General features: G+C 50.5%; 1 protein-coding gene across 1 annotated transcript in view; it reads left to right on the top strand.

Moving 5' to 3' along the window:
* Positions 1 to 17,670, top strand: part of CNOT2 (CCR4-NOT transcription complex subunit 2) — a 118,435-nt gene that overhangs the window by 54,297 nt on the left and 46,468 nt on the right. Inside the window, exon 2 of the mRNA XM_054178671.1 lies at positions 16,557 to 16,679. Coding sequence (XP_054034646.1) covers positions 16,569 to 16,679 — 111 coding nt within the window. The 5' untranslated portion in view covers positions 16,557 to 16,568. The remainder of the gene's footprint in view (positions 1 to 16,556; positions 16,680 to 17,670) is intronic.

A 17,670-nucleotide genomic window follows, 5' to 3' on the forward strand; every position in this document is an offset into this window, starting at 1 on the left:
GTCCTTCTGCCTTGTGATCCCTAGACAAACAGCCCAACAAAACAGCTCTTCCCCCCTGACCCTGGCAAGAGCAAGAGCAGGAGCAGAAATGAGTCTTGTAGTTATGAACCTAATGCCAACAAACTCCATCTGACTAATACAAGCAAAATAATAGTAATAATTTCTATTGCAACTACATTAATCATCCTCTGCATCTGCCTGGGCAGTGCTTAACTGAAAGAAATGCTGAGGAAACACAGAATTGTCAGGCTTGGAAGGGACCTCAAGGCTCAGCCAGTTCCAACCCCCCTGCCATGGCCAGGGACACCTCACACTGCAGCAGGTTGCTCACAGCCACATCCAGCCTGGCCTTCAAAACCTCCAGGGATGAGGCTTCCACCACCTCCCTGGGCAACCTGTGCCAGGCTCTCACCACCCTCATGGGGAACAACTTCTTCCTCACATCCACTCTCAATCTACCATTTCTAGTTTTGCTCCATTCCCTCCAGTCCTGTCACTCCTGACAGCCTGGCAAGTTTCTCCCCAGCTTTCTTGTAGCCTCCTTCAGATACTGGAAGGCCACAATGACGTCTCCTCAGAGCCTTCTCTTCTCCAGACTGAACAACCCCAACTCTCTCAATCTGTCTCCACAGGAGAAGTGCTCCAGTCCAGGGCTTACTTAAAATAGAATAGAATTGAATGGAATAGAATTGAATGGAATAGAATAGAATGGAATGGATCAGGTTGGAAAAGACCTTTGGTATCATCCAGTCCAACCTCTCACCCACCAGCATCTCATCAACTAAACCATGGCAGTGAGTGCCTCATCCAGGCTCTTAAACACTTCAGTGATGGTGACTCCAGCACCTCCCTGGAATGCAGTGGTTTAGATGAACCAGGCATGGCAGGTCTCACTGTATCCTGGGAAGGAATAAGTAGGGAGTGCTCTTGTATTTTAAAGCTAGGCTTACACACACACAAAGAAGCTAAGTGCAGTATTCCTGAAAGGAGGAACCTGTTCTAAATCAATGTAGAAACATCTCTTAATTGTGAAGCTGAAGTCCAACCTCCTTAATCTTAGTTAGCCTCCTCTTCTAATGGCTGTTGAAGAAATGTGCTTTGTGAGTATGTGATGGGCAGTGAATAGCAACGAAGAATGAAAACCTGTAAAAGCTTTTTGTTTGGCTTGGTTTCCCCTTTCAACTGTTCTGAGATTTTAATCAGAGCATATTCAATTCCTGTTGCACTTTTCATGTGTTTGTTCTGTCTGAGGATTCTATCAGTTCAGCTGCTAGAATTCCAAACCTGGTCTGCTGCCTGTCTGCTTGAAACTTAACCTGCTTGGTTCTCTTCATGTTGTTTGGGAGTCTTTGCTGTATGCCCATGTACACAGCATGGAACATACACTGGTGTGCTCGTTGGGGCTGGGAGAGAGTTAAATTTCTTCAGAGCAGCTGATAAGGGGCTGTGTTTTTCCTTTGTGCTGGGAGCAGTGTTGATAACACCCTGATGTTTCACTTACTGCTGAAGGCTGCCTCCACAGCCTGAAGGCCTTTCCTGCAGCTCACCACTGCAGCAGCCAGCAGGCTAGGGGTGCACAAGATGCTGGGAGACACAAGGGCTGCAAGGATGATCACAGGGCTGGAGCACCTCTCCTATGAGGACAGACTGAAGAGTTGGGGTTGTTCAGTCTGGAGAAGAGAAGGTTCCAAGGAGACCTTCTTGTGGCCTTCCAGTATCTGAAGGGGGCTCCAAGAAAGCTGGGGAGGGACTTTTGAGGGTGTCAGGGAGGGACAGGACTGGGGGGGATGGAGCAAAACTAGAAATGGGTAGATTGAGATTGGATTTTAGGAAGAAGTTGTTCCCCAGGAGGGTGGTGAGAGCCTGGCACAGGTTGCCCAGGGAGGTGGTGGAAGCCTCATCCCTGGAGGTTATTAAGGCCAGGCTGGATGTGGCTGTGAGCAACCTGCTGTAGTGTGAGGTGTCCCTGCCCATGGCAGGGGGTTGGAACTGGCTGTTCCTTGAGGTCCCTTCCAAGCCTGACAATTCTATGCTTCTGTGATGTTATAGTCGAAATATAAAGCTGGTGGAAGAAGGAAGGAGAGGGGCACTTGGAGTTACAGCATTTGTTTTCCCAGGTAACCATCATGCATGACAGAGCTCTGCTTTCCTGGAGGTGGCTGAACACCTCCCTGCTGATGGGAAGCAGTGAGTCGTTCCTGCGTGACCTTCACTAGGCTCCATGGTTCTGTGCTCCTGCTCTGGCAGGGGGCTTGGACTCGATGCTCTCCAAAGGTCCCTTCCAACCTCTAACATCCTGTGAGCCTGTGGAGAGAGTTTTCAAATCAGCAAAGAGGAAACAATTATTTGCAAGGTTTGGGTGGAGGGCTTTGTCTCTTGGGGAGATGTCAGGCTGTGGCATGTCTTGCACTTCAGAGTCATCAGAATAGAAATCCACCTGGAGCTCTGGGGCCAGTTCTGGAGCCTCTGTTCCAGGAAGGATCTGGAGGTGCTGGAAGGTGTCCAGAGAAGGGCCACGAGGATGAGCAGAGGGCTGGAGCTGCTCTGCTCTGAGGACAGACTGAGGGAGTTGGGGTTGTGCAGGCTGGAGAAAAGAAGGCTCTGAGGAGACCTAATTGTGGCCTTCCAGGATCTGCAGGGGGCTCCAAGAAAGCTGGGGAGGGACTTTTGAGGGTGTCAGGGAGGGATAGGGCTAGGGTGAATGGATCCAAGCTAGTGAAGGTGTTGGACTCAAAGATCTGCAGAGGTCCCTTCCAACCCCTAACATCCTGTGTGAATTCCTTGCTTTGCTTGCTCACATGGCTTTGGGGTCATAGATTATACCATCTTTATCTCAATCCACACATGTTTTCCACTTCCACTCCCCTGGTTCTGTGCCATCCCGCCGCGGGGAGGTGCACGAGCAGCTGGCTGAGACTTAGTTGGTTACTGGGGTTAGACCATGGCAAGAAGCAAAACAACTGGCCTGATATGGAGCACTCCAGCAAGAGGGGGAGTACAGCAGTGAGAGTGCACAGTGCCAGCACTCTGACAGCAGGCTGGCATTTCCCTGTTGAAATCCCCTCTTTGCTGTTGCCTGTACACATTACAGCAGGCTTTGTCAGGCTGAAACATCTTCTTCCCTATATCTGCTTTAGCTCAGTGTCTTGGCACCCCTCTTGAAATTTTCACCTGGAGTTGCTTAAATTAGAACTAGTTCTGTGTCTTCCTTCTCAAAGAAATGGATTTTTAGAGCAGGAAGTGCAAATTTCTGTAGCTGTTGGCTTTTTTTGTTGCTGTTTCCTCTTTTGCCTCTGGGAGAAATACAGAAGCACAGAGCTGTCAGGGCTGGGAGGGACCTTGAGGTTCATCTAGTTCCAACCCCCCTGCCATGGGCAGGGACACCTCACACTGCAGCAGGTTGCTCACAGCCACATCCAGCCTGGCTGCAAACACCTCCAGGGATGAGGCTTCCACCACCTCCCTGGGCAACCTGTGCCAGGCTCTCACCACCCTCATGGGGAACAACTTCTTCCTAACATCCAGTCTGAGTCTCCTCTCCTCTGTCCATTACATAGAATCTGTCACAGTTTAAGTCTTTGTGAAGAACAACTTGCCTGTGCTCAGTGTGATTTTCATTTGGTGGGTTCCCTCCTTTGTTCAGCTGGCTTTCAGCCTGCTCATACATCTTGGGGAGTTTAGCCATATGCACAATTGGCTGCAGTTGATAACCAATTTGCTCTGAGTATTGCAGCATTCAAGAAAATGCTGAATTCCAGCTCCATGCTCTGGGGGCTGGAGGGAGGGAAAGGATTTTATTGTTTCTGAGGAGCTTAGCGTGGTAGCTCATTGCCTCATCTTTCAAACTGGGCTTCCCTGTTGTATGTGCCCTGTTAAGGAACTCTAGAGTGCATCTGACTAAATCTGCAATTTACAGAATTAGCCAGGTTGGAAAAGACCTTTGAGATCATGGAGTCCAACCTATCACCCAGCACCATCTGATCAACTAAACCATGGCACCAAGAGCCTCATCCAGGCTCTTCCTAAACACCTCCAGGGATGGGGACTCCACCACCTCCCTGGGCAGCACATCCCAGTGGCCAATCTCTCTCTCTGGGAAGAATTTCTTCCTAACATCCAGCCTAAACCTCCCCTGGCACAGCTTGAGACTGTGTCCTCTTGTTCTGGTGCTGCTTGCCTGGGAGAAGAAACCAACCCCCACCTGGCTGCAACCTCCCTTCAGGGAGTTGGAGAGAGCAAGAAGGTCTCCCCTGAGCCTCCTCTTTCAAGGCTAAGCAACCCCAGCTCCCTCAGCCTCTCCTCCCAGGGCTGTGCTCCAGACCCCTCCCCAGCTTTGTTGCCCTTCTCTGGACACCTTCCAGCATTTCAACATCTTTCCTAACCTGAGGAGCCCAGAACTGGACACAGGACTCCAGGTGTGGCCTAGCCAGTGCCAATTGCTCTGGAGTAATGATAGTGTGCATGTTGACCAATCCTGCAGTCTTTGGAGCAGCAGGAAAGTGAGGATCCTGCTAAGAACCCTAAAATGGTTTCCTTTTCCCCTTAATTTCTGTTATTGTATGTAGCTTTCAGCTCTTACAAAGATGGTGACTTCAGTCAGTTACAATGCAATGATCAAATTGTTCTTTGTCTGCTCTATGCAAATTGAAAGCCATTCTGCAGGGAGGTTTTGTGGTATCCTCTCAGTGCAGCTTTGGCTGTGTTAGTGTCATGAGTGAGCTCTGCTTGGGCACTACCTATGGTAGCACTGCAAAACAAAACATAATTAGTTTTCCTTTCTTAATACTGCAGTTTGCTTCAGGCTGTTAAACTAATTTCATATCCAATCATAGCATCACATAATAAGTGATTATGAAGATACTTTGTGCAGCTCAAGATGACAACATTTCCACCAGGTTTTCCTTAGAAATCACAGGATGTCAGAGGTTGGACCCAAAAAGATCATCGAGCCCAACCCCCCTGCCAGAGCAGGAGCATAGAATCCAGCACAGGTCACACAGGAACACATCCAGACAGGGCTGGGAAGGCTCCAGAGAAGGAGACTCCACAACCTCTCTGGGCAGCCTGCTCCAGGGCTCTGGGACCCTCACAGTGGAGAAGTTCTTCCTCATGGTGAGGTGGAACCTCCTGTGCTGGAGCTTACATCCATTGCCCCTTGTCCTATCACGGGGAGCAAGTGAGCAGAGCCTGTCCCCTCCCCTCCCTCCCTCCCCCCAGCCCTCAGATATTTATTAGCATTTATTAAATCCCCTCTCAGTCTTCTCCTCTCCACACTAAACAGCCCCAGGTCCCTCAGCCTCTCCTCACCAGGCAGTGCTCCAGTCCCCTAATCATCCTCATAGCCCTCTGCTGGACCCCAGCAGATCCCTGTCCCTCTTGAACTGGAGGAATACTCTGTCAGTAACATTTTCAGTGGCTGCTAATAAGCAAGTTTGTGTGTGCTGCAGTATGCTGTGCTGCAGTGAAAAGGACTTTCCTTGAAACATTCTTCCAATCTGGTCTGCTCCCTTCTATTCCACTCCCTTCTATTCCACTCCCTTCTATTCCACTCCCTTCTATTCCACTCCCTTCTATTCCACTCCCTTCTATTCCACTCCCTTCTATTCCACTCCCTTCTATTCCACTCCCTTCTATTCCACTCCCTTCTATTCCACTCCCTTCTATTCCACTCCCTTCTATTCCACTCCCTTCTATTCCACTCCCTTCTATTCCACTCCCTTCTATTCCACTCCCTTCTATTCCACTCCCTTCTATTCCACTCCCTTCTATTCCACTCCCTTCTATTCCACTCTGGCAGGGGGGGTTGGATTAGGTGATCTTTCCAGGTCCCTCCCAACCCCTAACATTCTGTGATTATTATTTATTTTTACTATTTTCTTAATGTCTTAATAAGTGTTGGTGGTTGTCAAATGTTATTTACTCAGCTGCAGGATGAAGGTCAATGACCACAGCAAACTGCTCATTAGATGCTTCCAGTTCTTTACCCTTGTCCTGTGCTTTTAGTTCCTCCATGCTGGAGCTCGTTAAGCAGTGTTCCACAGGAGAATGTGAAGGCCTTGTCTGATCTGTGGCTGTGATTTGCATGTGGGGAAATCTCTGGAACAGTGCTTGTGTTCATCTGATTGATCAGAACTGGGCATGGCTTGTGGCAACAGGGCTGCTTACTTAGGAGGGCTCTGCAGAGGGACCTTGCCAGGCTGGACAGATGGGCAGAGTCCAACAGGATGGCATTCAACAAGTCCCAGTGCCAGGTTCTACACCTTGGCCACAACAACCCCATGCAGCCCCACAGGCTGGGGACAGTGTGGCTGGAGAGTGACCAGGCAGAAAGGGACCTGGGGGTACTGGTTGACAGCAGCTGAACATGAGCCAGCAGTGTGCCCAGATAGCCAAGAAGGCCAATGGCTTCCTGGCCTGGATCAAGAAAGTGTGGCCAGCAGGAGCAGGGAAGTCATTCTGCCCTGTGCTCAGCATTGGTTAGGCCACACCTTGAGTCCTGTGTCCAGTTCTGGGCTCCTCAGGTTAGGAAAGATGTTGAGATGCTGGAAGGTGTCCAGAGAAGTGCAACAAAGCTGGGGAGGGGTCTGGAGCACAGCCCTGTGAGGAGAGGCTGAGGGAGCTGGGGTTGCTTAGCCTGCAGAAGAGGAGGCTCAGGGGAGACCTTCTTGCTCTCTCCAACTGCCTGAAGGGAGGTTGTAGCCAGGTGGGGGTTGGTCTCTTTTCCCAGGCAAGCAGCACCAGAACAAGAGGACACAGTCTCAAGCTGCACCAGGGGAAGGTTTAGGCTGGATGTGAGGAAGAAGTTCTTCCCAGCAAGAGAGATTGGCCATTGGGATGTGCTGCCCAGGGAGGTGGTGGAGTCCCCATCCCTGGAAGTGTTTAGGAAGAGCCTGGCTGAGGCTCTTGGTGCCATGGTTTAGTTGATCAGATGGTGTTGGGTGATAGGTAATAGGTTGGAGTTGATCTCTGAGGTCTTTTCCAAGCTGATTCATTCTGTGATTCTGAAATTGGGCATGGCTTGTGGCAGCAGGGCTGCTTAGTTCTCTGAACTCCATCCTGATGTGTAGCTCCTTGCCTTTCCTCTGTTACCACCACTCTATTTGGTGCAGGGGTCTGCCAGGGGGAATTCTGTGGTTTTGCAGTGTTATGCTCAAGGCTGAATTGACAAACATGCTTCATTTCCCTGTTTTTGATGCCTGGTTGCACTGCCAATGCATCCTGTGCAAGAGAAGACCGAGTTCCCACAGCAGACCATGAAAAGTAGTTACAGGATTAGGAGAGGGATCTGTATGAAGTTAGGCTGAGTAGACAGGAATTCTTTACTTAGTCAAATTGCCATTCAACTGGAGTACCACCTCAGAGGTTGTATTGGCCTAAGGGTGTGTGTATAGGTGTATGGACATGACTCTCAGACTGAGGAGCTGAGGGCTCTGAAGCTTGGCCAAGAGGAGCCTGGGAGGTGACCTCATTGCTGCTGATCAAGATGTGCAGGGTGAGTGCCCAGAGGCTGGAGCCAGGCTCTGCTGGGGGATGCCCAATGCCAGCACAAGGGGCAGTGGTGGAAGCTGAGGCAGAGGAAGTGCCATGGAAACAGGAGGGAAATGTTTTCCCTGTGGGGGTGCCAGAGCCCTGGAGCAGGCTGCCCAGGGGGGCTGTGGAGTCTCCCTCTCTGGAGCTATTCCAGCCCTGCCTGGATGTGTTCCTGTGTGACCTGCTCTGGGTGCTCCTGCTCTGGCAGGGGGGTTGGACTGGATGAGCTTTCCAGATGCCTTCCAACCCCTAACATTCTGTGATTCTGTGACTTAAATACAAGAGTTGATTTCTACCTTTCACCTCATCAATCTAGACTCTAAAGGTACAGGTCACTGTTCCTTTCCAGGAGGTTTAAGATGTTTTTATTAGTGCTGCATGAAGGTGGCTGTGTTTACTTTTCTGGATGATCAGACAGAGCTATCAGTCCATGAAAAAGGAGGTGCAGGCTTTTGTGTTTGAGGCTGGCTGGTGCTTTCATGTCCTAGCAAGTAAGTAACAAAGTTCCATCTGCAGATCTGCCTGTGGCTGGCGCAGTCCCAGTTACTCTCACACCTTGACTGGATGATCTTAGAGGTCCCTTCCAGCCTCTAACATTCTGGGGCTCTTACAAATTGTGCTGCGATAGAATTGTGTCAGGAGAGGCTGAGGGAGCTGGGGTTGCTTAGCCTGGAGAAGAGGAGGCTCAGGGGAGACCTTCTTGCTCTCTACAGCTACCTGAAGGGAGGTTGTAGCCAGGTGGGGGTTGGTCTCTTCTCCCAGGCAAGCAGCACCAGAACAAGAGGACACAGTCTCAAGCTGTGCCAGGGGAGGTTTAGGCTGGAGGTGAGGAGGAAATTCTTCCCAGCAAGAGAGATTGACCACTGGAATGTGCTGCTCAGGGAGGTGGTGGAGTCACCATCCCTGGAGGTGTTGAGGAAGAGCCTGGATGAGGCACTTGGTGCCATGGTTTAGTTGATGAGATGGTGCTGGGTGATAGGTTGGACTGGATGATCTCAAAGGTCTTTTCCAACCTGGTTAATTCTATTCTATTCTAATTCTCTGTGGAGGTGCAGGTAGCATGAGCAGCTGATGAGTATGCTAGGGAACACTGGAGTACATTCATGTGGATCAGAAGATGCCTCCTGCTAAGTTGGCAACCATCTGACACTGTTACTGCATAAACCTTCTGTAATGGAAGTGTTCATGGGGATGTGTGCTTTGATTCAAAAGTTTGCCAGACATCTACTGTCACTGGCAGCTACTGAAAAGTAGATTAATTGGCTGCTGCTGTTAGCCTAAGAAGCAGCAAGAAATAAGCAGCCTGGCTGCAGCAGCTGCAGCTTAAATCCTGTCCTTTCAGTCGCTGGTTTGCCTCGGTCTGCCGTGCCGTTAGCTGTGTGACAGGGCTGGATAGCAGCGTGAATTGCACTGCCACGCTCCTCTGCCGTGATCCCTGCCGTGGTGCACCCTGAGAACAAGGGGCAGTGCTTCCCAGCCAAGGGAAATCCTGCTAGGGCTGCCAGCAGCTGCCAGAATGCCCTGCAGTGCCGATGCTGCTTCCCTCGGTGGCAGCGCGGGGGGACGGAGCGCGGCGCGGGGGGACGGAGCGCGGGCGCGGCGCGGGGGGACGGAGCGCGGGCGCGGGGGGACGGAGCGCGGGCGCGGCGCGGGGGGACGGAGCGCGGCGCGGCGGGACGGAGCGCGGGCGCGGGGGGACGGAGCGCGGGCGCGGCGCGGGGGGACGGAGCGCGGCGCGGCGGGACGGAGCGCGGGCGCGGGGGGACGGAGCGCGGCGCGGGGGGACGGAGCGCGGCGCCGCGCGGGGGGACGGAGCGCGGCGCGGCGCGGGGGGACGGAGCGCGGCGCGGGGGACGGAGCACTACACGCCGCCGCTTCGCTCGGCAGCCTTCAGCAGCCCAGAACTGCTTACAGAATGCTGCTGGCAAGGAGTGCCAGCGTCTGCAAAAAGGGTTTCAAGGTGCTCAAAGGGCACAGCCATGCAGCTGGCTTGCAGGCAGGCCTCCTCCAGCCTTCCTCTCATCTGCTGCAGCCTGCAGTGCACTGTTCTGCTCTTTGGGGTGCCTCAAAACAAGCCTGCAGAGAGCTGTTAAAAAAAGGGGCTGCAAATTAATATCAAGATACAATCTCAATGTGAAAAGTTTTCTTGATGTCTTTTGTTTGAATGGCTGGGCTCTCCATACTAACATCTGTGTGCTTCATCAGTCCTCGGGGCATAACCTTGAGTAGTTTTGGAATCGAACAGAATTAGCTAGGCTGGAAAAGACCATGGAGATCGAGTGCAACCTATCACCCAGCACCATCTCAGCAACTAAACCATGGCACCTAGTGCCTCATCCAGTCTCCTCCTCAACACCTCCAGAGGTGTTGACTCCACCACCTCCCTGGGCAGCACATCCCAATGGCCAATCTCTCTTGCTGGGAAGAATTTCTTCCTCACCTCCAGCCTAAACCTCCCCTGGCACAGCTTGAGACTGTGTCCTCTTGTCTGGTGCTGCTTGCCTGGGAGAAGAGACCAACCCCCACCTGCCTACAACCTCCCTTCAGGTAGCTGTAGAGAGCAAGAAGATCTCCCCTGAGCCTCCTCTTCTCCAGACTAAGCAACCCCAGCTCCCTCAGCCTCTCCTCACAGGGCTGTGCTCCAGACCCCTCCCCAGCTTTGTTGCCCTTCTCTGGACACCTTCAAGTCTCTCAATGTCCTTCTTAAACTGAGGAGCCCAGAACTGGACACAGGACTCAAGGTGTGGCCTGAGCAGTGCTGAGTCCACGGCACAATGACTTCCCTGCTCCTGCTGGCCACACTGTTCCTGATGCAGGCCAGGATACCCTTGGACTATTGTCTTCTGCAATTATTAATATAGAAAGTTCATAGAGAATTTAAATTTAGTTGAGAGTGTTTAAAATAATCTCTTCAGCTCTTCAGTACGTGGACGTCATATTTCTCCATACTCGCTTTCTTGCAGCAGCTTCAAGCATAGATTTTAAGGCAGAAAGCTTTGACTCAGAAATCTTTCCTGCATGTGTAGCCAGCCATGTGTGAACTTTGTGTAAATAAGATTAAAAGCTGCAGGGTCAAAGACAAAAATCCTGTATCACAGTATCACCAAGGTTGGAAGAGACCTCAAAGATCATCAAGTCCAACCTGTCACCACAGACCTCATGACTAGACCATGGCACCAAGTACCACGTCCAATCTCCTCTTGAAGACCTCCAGGGACGGTGATTCCACCACCTCCCTGGGCAGCACATCCCAATGGCTAACAACTCTCTCAGTGAAGAACTTTCTCCTCACTTCGAGTCTAAACCTCCCCTGGCACAGCTTGAGACTGTGTCCCCTTGTTCTGGTGCTGGGTGCCTGGGAGAAGAGACCAACCCCTTCCTGTCTACAACCACCTTTCAGGTAGTTGTAGAGAGCAATTAGGTCTCCCCTGAGCCTCCTCTTCTCCAGGCTAAGCAACCCCAGCTCCCTCAGCCTCTCCTCCCAGGGCTGTGCTCCAGACCTCTCCCCAGCCTTGTTGCCCTTCTCTGGACACCTTCAAGTGTCTCAATGTCCTTCTTAAACTGAGGAGCCCAGAACTGGACACAATACTCAAGGTGTGACCTAACCAATGCAGAGTGCAGGGGCACAATGACCTCCCTGCTCCTGCTGGCCACACTGTTCCTGATGCAGGCCGGGATGCCATTGGCCCTCTTGGCCACCTGGGCACACTGCTGGCTCATGTTTCGGCAGCTGTCAATCAGCACCCTGTATTCCCCTCACACAATTCCTGCACTGCACAGTTCAGGGTTAGGTGTTGCCTTAGCACCGTGTGGTGTATGCTGCAGACTTGCTTTCTAGCACAACTGCATCTTGTTATTCTGATTGTGTGTCACAAGAGAAGGCTGCATGGCAGAAGGAGTCCTCTCGTCCCAGTTACTGTTTTAAAGGAGCACCAAAACGTTCTTACACTCATGAGGAGCTGCTGGTTGAAATGCTCAGCTGCTCATTACCTGGGGGATCACAGGATATTAGAGGTTGGAAGGGTCCTCAAGAGATCATTGGGTCCAACCCAGGGTAGTCCACACAGGAATGCATCCAGGTGGGTCTCCAGAGAAGGAGACTCCACAACCTCTCTGGGCAGCCTGCTCCAGGGCTCTGGCACCCTCACTGCAAAGAAGTTTCTCCTCATGCTGAGCTGAAACCTTCTCTGGTCAAGTTTCTCTCCATTGCTCCTTGGCTTATTGCTGTGCACCACCCACAAGAGCTTGGCCCCCTCCACTTGCCCCCCAGCCCTCAGCTATTGATAGACATTGATCAGATCCCCTCTCAGCCTTCTCTTCTCCAGACTCAACAGCCCCAGGGCTCTCAGTCTCTCTTCAGAGGGGAGATGCTCAAGTCCCTGCTAGCTTCATCTGAGCATTTCACTATCCTTTTCCCAGTGGTTAGAGGCAACTGCTCATCTCTCCACACTGTACTCTGGCACAGCAAAGGACAAGATAATCCCCTTAGCCTGTTAAATGCTCCATCCCATCTGGTAGGTGATAATTGCATTGTGAGGGGATTAGTACAGTGGGGTATGCTGATAGTGTAATGAAGAGCTTTGCAGCAAGCATGCAAGTCAGCTGAATGCATTGGAGCAATTTGGCACCTGGAATTTGCACTTTGCTTTTGGTAAATACTACAAAACAGAGGTTTCATCTGGAGAGGGTGTGCCATAGCTTCAGGTGGTCCTGCTCTGGCAGGGGGGGGTGTTACTAGATCATCTGTAGAGCTCCCTTCCAACCCCTAGCATCCTGTGAGCCTGTGAACAGATGATGCATTTCTTTGGAGACAGCAGTAGTGCAAATGCTTGCAGCCTTCTTCTAGGAGCTGTGGAATAGGCTTTTGCTCAGCTGTACATTTTAGGACCAGTTAGTGATGATAGCTGTATTAAAGGCATCCTGAGTGTTGGCTTTACTTTTACTAAGAACACCTGTGACTTTGAAATGTCACTTAGTGACATGGTCTAGTGGTGGTGTTAGGTCATGGAATGGCTTAGGTTGGAAGGGGCCTCAGAGATCATCTACTCCAGCCTCCCTGCTGTGGGCAGGGACACCTCAAATCCTCAAGGCCTCATCCAGCCTGGCCTTGAACACCCCCAGACAGAAGCCACCCACAACCTCCCTGGGTAGCCTATTCCAGAGTCTCGTCACCCTCCTACTGGAGAGCTTCTTCCCAAGATCCAGTCTAAACCTACTCTCCCTGAGCTTAAAAGCATTTCCCCTTGTTCTCTAACTAGACACCATCATGACAAGTCCTGCTGCAGCCTTCCTGTAGGATGCCTTCAGGAACTGGGTTGGGATTGACTTTTGAGGGTGCCAGGTAATGGTAGGACTGGGAGGGTGGAGCAAAACTAGAAGTGGGTAGATTGAGATTGGATGTTAGGAAGAAGTTGTTCCCCATGAGGGTGGTGAGAGACTGGCACAGGCTGCCCAGGGAGGTGGTGGAAGCCTCATGCCTGGAGGTGTTTGCAGCCAGGCTGGATGTGGCTGTGAGTAACCTGCTGTAGTGTGAGGTGTCCCTGCCCATGGCAGGGGGGCTGGAACTGGCTGATCCTTGAGGTCCCTTCCAACCCTGACAATTCTCTGATTCTATGATCTCAGAGGCCTGTTCCAGCCTCAGTAACTCTGTGATTCTGAAATCATGGGGTTAAGTTGTTGCTGGTATAGGAACACACCCGAGGCATTAAATACTGCCTAGGACTCTTTGGTAGCAAAGATGACATTCTGCACAGTGTGGCTTATTCAAATTTCAGAGTAATTTTGTGTCAGGAGGGATAAGAGGATTCCAGGCTGAAAGTTACTCTCCTTGTCGTCAACAAGAATAAATGTTTCAAGATTTCAGGTTGAAGCCTGAGCCTCAGGTAGTGCAGAATGACTTTCAAAACATTGATGAATTTTCCTGGGGGGGGCTTGATGTCTTTTGTTTGGTGTTTTGTGTTTGTTTGGTTGCTTGGGGGGGTTTCCTTTGGCTGGGGTTTTTTTTCCTTTGGGCTTTATTCCCTTTGGTTGTGTTATTTTTCCTTTGGTGGTTGTTTTCTCCTTTGTGGCATTTTTCCCCTTTGCTTGGTTGTGGTTTTTTCCCCCTTTGCTTGGTTGTGGTTTTCTTCCCTTTGCTTGGTTGTGGTTTTCTTCCCTTTGCTTGGTTGTGGTTTTCCCTTTGCTTGGTTGTGGTTTTCTTCCCTTTGCTTGGTTGTGGTTTTCTTCCCTTTGCTTGGTTGTGGTTTTCCCTTTGCTTGGTTGTGGTTTTCTTCCCTTTGCTTGGTTGTGGTTTTCTTCCCTTTGCTTGGTTGTGGGTTTTCCCTTTGCTTGGTTGTGGTTTTCTTCCCTTTGCTTGGTTGTGGGTTTTCCCTTTGCTTGGTTGTGGTTTTCTTCCCTTTGCTTGGTTGTGGGTTTTCCCTTTGGTTGTTTTTTCCTGGGTGGGTTTGGTTCCATGTTTTGGTTTGCTTTGGGTGGGGGCAATGTTGTGGTTGATCTGGTTTCTTTTTTTGTTTTGTTTGGGTTTTGTTGTTTGTTTGGAGGTTTTTGAACAGTTTAACACTTGTCAGTAGTGAAGATAGTAAATCTTGTGTCTAAAACCCTTTGATAAGATAACTATGCCTTAGCTTCATTTGCCCAGGGAAGTGGTGGAGTCACCATCCCTGGAGGTGTTCAAGAGGGGATTGGATGTGGCACTTGGTGCCATGGTTTAGTAGTCATGAGGTCTGTGGTGACAGGTTGGACTTGATGATCTCTGAGGTCTCTTCCAATCTTATTGATTCTGTGATTTAACTTTCAAGGTGTCAAAGATCCTTATGCAGGTGTGTTATGTGGGGTGGTAGCTCAGGGTTGGTTCCCATCCTGGTGGTTGCACTCTCTGCAGTCTCCTCGTGCGGGACAGGAAACTCGGTGAGCTGCCGAGGGCTGAGCAGTATGTGCAGTCTCAGTGGCTTGACCATTAACATGTTAGGTTAGCCCACACTCTGCTGTGACAGCCTTTCATAGCCAGACAGCTTAGCAGTTTACCAGAGCTGTGGATATTTTGATGTAAATAAGAGTCAGGTGTAGAACTGTGCACTGCATGCAGTAGGGGCTGCAGTGAGGTATGACGCCAGCAGGAGCAGGGAGGTCATTGTGCCCTGGACTCAGCACTGCTTAGGCCACACCTTGAGTCCTGTGTCCAGTTCTGGGCTCCTCAATTTAAGAAGGACATTGAGATGCTGGAAGGTGTCCAGAGAAGGGCAACAAAGCTGGGGAGGGGTCTGGAGCACAGCCCTGTGAGGAGAGGCTGAGGGAGCTGGGGTTGCTTAGCCTGGAGAAGAGGAGGCTCAGGGGAGACCTTCTTGCTCTCTCCAACTCCCTGAAGGGAGATTGTAGCCAGGTGGGGGTTGGTCTTCTCCCAGGCACCCAGCACCAGAACAAGAGGACACAGTCTCAAGCTGCTCCAGGGGAGGTTTAGGCTGGAGGTGAGGAGAAAGTTCTTGCCAGCAAGAGAGATTGGCCCTTGGGATGTGCTGCCCAGGGAGGTGGTGGAGTCCCCATCCCTGGAGGTGTTCAGAAAAGGCTTGGATGTGGCACTTGGAGCCATGGCTTAGTTGTCAGGAGGTGTTAGGCATTAGGTGATAGGTTGGACTTGATGATGTCTGAAGTGTTTTCCAGCCTGGTTGATTCTGTGATTCTGTGACCTTGCAGGGGGATTACATTCTGTAATGAATGAAGGTTCTGTGAGCCGCTGCATGGTTGCTGTTTCTTGAGTTTCTAGTTCCTGACGCAGCAGCTCTGCCTGGGTGTGTGCCTGTGGGAATAAAGGCAAAACAAATCTAGCAGTTATTTTGTGGGCCATCTGCAACAACTTTGCCAGTCTGAGCTGGGGTGGTTGAGTGTGGTTAAGCTCAAGCTTCTCTTACTTAATGATAGCTCTGAGTGCATACAGGGGAGTAGAAAGCTGCTTTTCCAAAGCTGCAATGATGGGAGTCATTTCAGGGCTTATTTAGGTTTCTTTCTTGTTTACTTTTGTTCTTTCTTCTGAGGTGGCTGAGCTCTAAAGAGCATTCCTTAACTTTCTTCTTTTAGATTAGAAGTGTTGACCCAAGGGGAGGTTTTGGAGTCTTCTTCTGTGGAGATACTCAAAACCCACCTGAACTGGTTCCAATGTGATCTGCTCTAGGTGCTCCTGCTCTGGCAGGGGGGTTGGACTGGATGAGCTTTTGAGGTCCCTTCCAGCCCCTGACACTCTGTGATGCTGTAAAACACTGAGAAGTTTTGCTTTTTGGTTTTCTGACATTCTGCAGGTCTTTAAATAAGCCTCAGGGAAATGTCATGGGACTCAAAAAACCCAACCAAGATCCTTCCAGGGAATGATTTTTGTCTCTTCTTCCTACCCATGTCCTTTCTGAAGTATGAATTTCTGTCACATGAGAAACTCACTGGAAAGAATCATTGGGTTGACAATGTGCAGAGAAGCTCTTTCAAGAGGAATTTCCAGTTGTTTAGTAAAGGGGGGGGAGAGGTTTGAACAATCCTTAAATATGGTTTACAAATATGCAAATACAAATATATATACATACAAATAAGTATTTAGTAAACCATACTTAGTGATGAGACTGGGCAGTGCAGTGGAGGGAAAGGCTGTTTCAATGCAGTATAACCTTTCAGAGCCTCACTGCAAAGAGATCTTGAGGTGCTGGTCCAGAGGAGAGCAACCAGCCTGGGGAAGGGACTGGAGGGAAGGTGATGAGGAGAGGCTGAGGGAGCTAGGGGGGTTTGAGCCTGGAGAAGAGGAAGCTCAGGGGGGACCTTATCACTCTCTACAAGTCCCTGAAGGGAAGTTGCAGTCAGGTGGGGGTCAGGCTCTGCTCCCAGGCCACTTGTGCCAAGAGCAGAGGGCATGGCCTGAAGCTGTGCCAGGGGAGGTTTAGGTTGGCTGTTAGGTCATAGGCTGGACTCAACGATCCCCAAGGCCTATTGCAGCCTCAATGATTCTGTGTTTCTGTGCTATATGATACATAATCATTTTTCTTCTTATTTAGGTGACAAACAGCATGTTTGGTGCTTCAAGGAAGAAGTTTGTAGAGGGGGTTGATGGTGACTACCATGATGAGAACATGTACTACAGCCAATCATCGATGTTCCCACATCGGTCAGAAAAAGATGTAAGTTGAACAAGCGTGGCTTTGTCCCCTTGCCATGGTGGGAGGGCTTCAAGTATGGAAAATAGATGTGAAGAAGGGCTTCATTTAGCTTGAAGGTGTGCATGACTATGTTTACAGTGCCAAGTGGCTTTATACATGCAAGCTTCAGCCACAGGCTTGCCAGAGTTTGCTATTTCATCTTTAGGAAGTGCATTTCTAACTTAATTTGGGCTATGGGTCGTATCTGGCTGTTTACAGGTTGTGTCTGCAGGGGGTTTGATGTGGTTTTGCATTTTACACCTTCAGCCATGCCTTGCAAATGCTTTGTGCAGCTTGTCTGCTCAGGTGTTCTTGCTTAGGTGTTTCTCCCATTTGTTATTCACACTGTTACAAACTCAATCCTTCTTAAACTTTTGTTTCCCCCCCGTAGTAAAGGATTGTTGTGTATTAGAGCTGCATTGGCAGTGCTTGTGTTAGTTAATAAAGTATTTCAGTGTAGCATAACATGTAGAAATATATGGAAGAGTCCAGAGAAGGGCCATGAGGATGAGGGCCATGAGGATGAGGGCCATGAGGGCTGGAGCTGCTCTGCTATAAGGACAGACTGAGGGAGTTGGGGTTGTGCAGTCTGGAGAAGAGCAGGCTCTGAGGAGACCTCATTGTGGCCTTGCAGTATCTGAAGGAGGCTACAAGAAAGCTGGGGAGGGACTTTTGAGGGTGTCAGGGAGTGATAGGACTGGGGGGGATAGAACAAAACTAGAAATGGGTAGATTCAGATTGGATGTTAGGAAGAAGTTGTTCCCCATGAGGGTGGTGAGAGCCTGGCACAGGTTGCCCAGGGAGGTGGTGGAAGCCTCATCCCTGGAGGTGTTTGCAGCCAGGCTGGATGTGGCTGTGAGCAACCTGCTGTAGTGTGAGGTGTCCCTGGCCATGGCAGGGGATTGGAGCTGGCTGATCCTTGAGTTCCCTTCCAGCCCTGCCAGTTCTGTGGTTCTATGACCTGGAAGTTCAT

The sequence above is a fragment of the Dryobates pubescens genome, chromosome Z, assembly GCF_014839835.1.
Source record: "Dryobates pubescens isolate bDryPub1 chromosome Z, bDryPub1.pri, whole genome shotgun sequence".
Lineage (NCBI taxonomy): Eukaryota > Metazoa > Chordata > Aves > Piciformes > Picidae > Dryobates > Dryobates pubescens.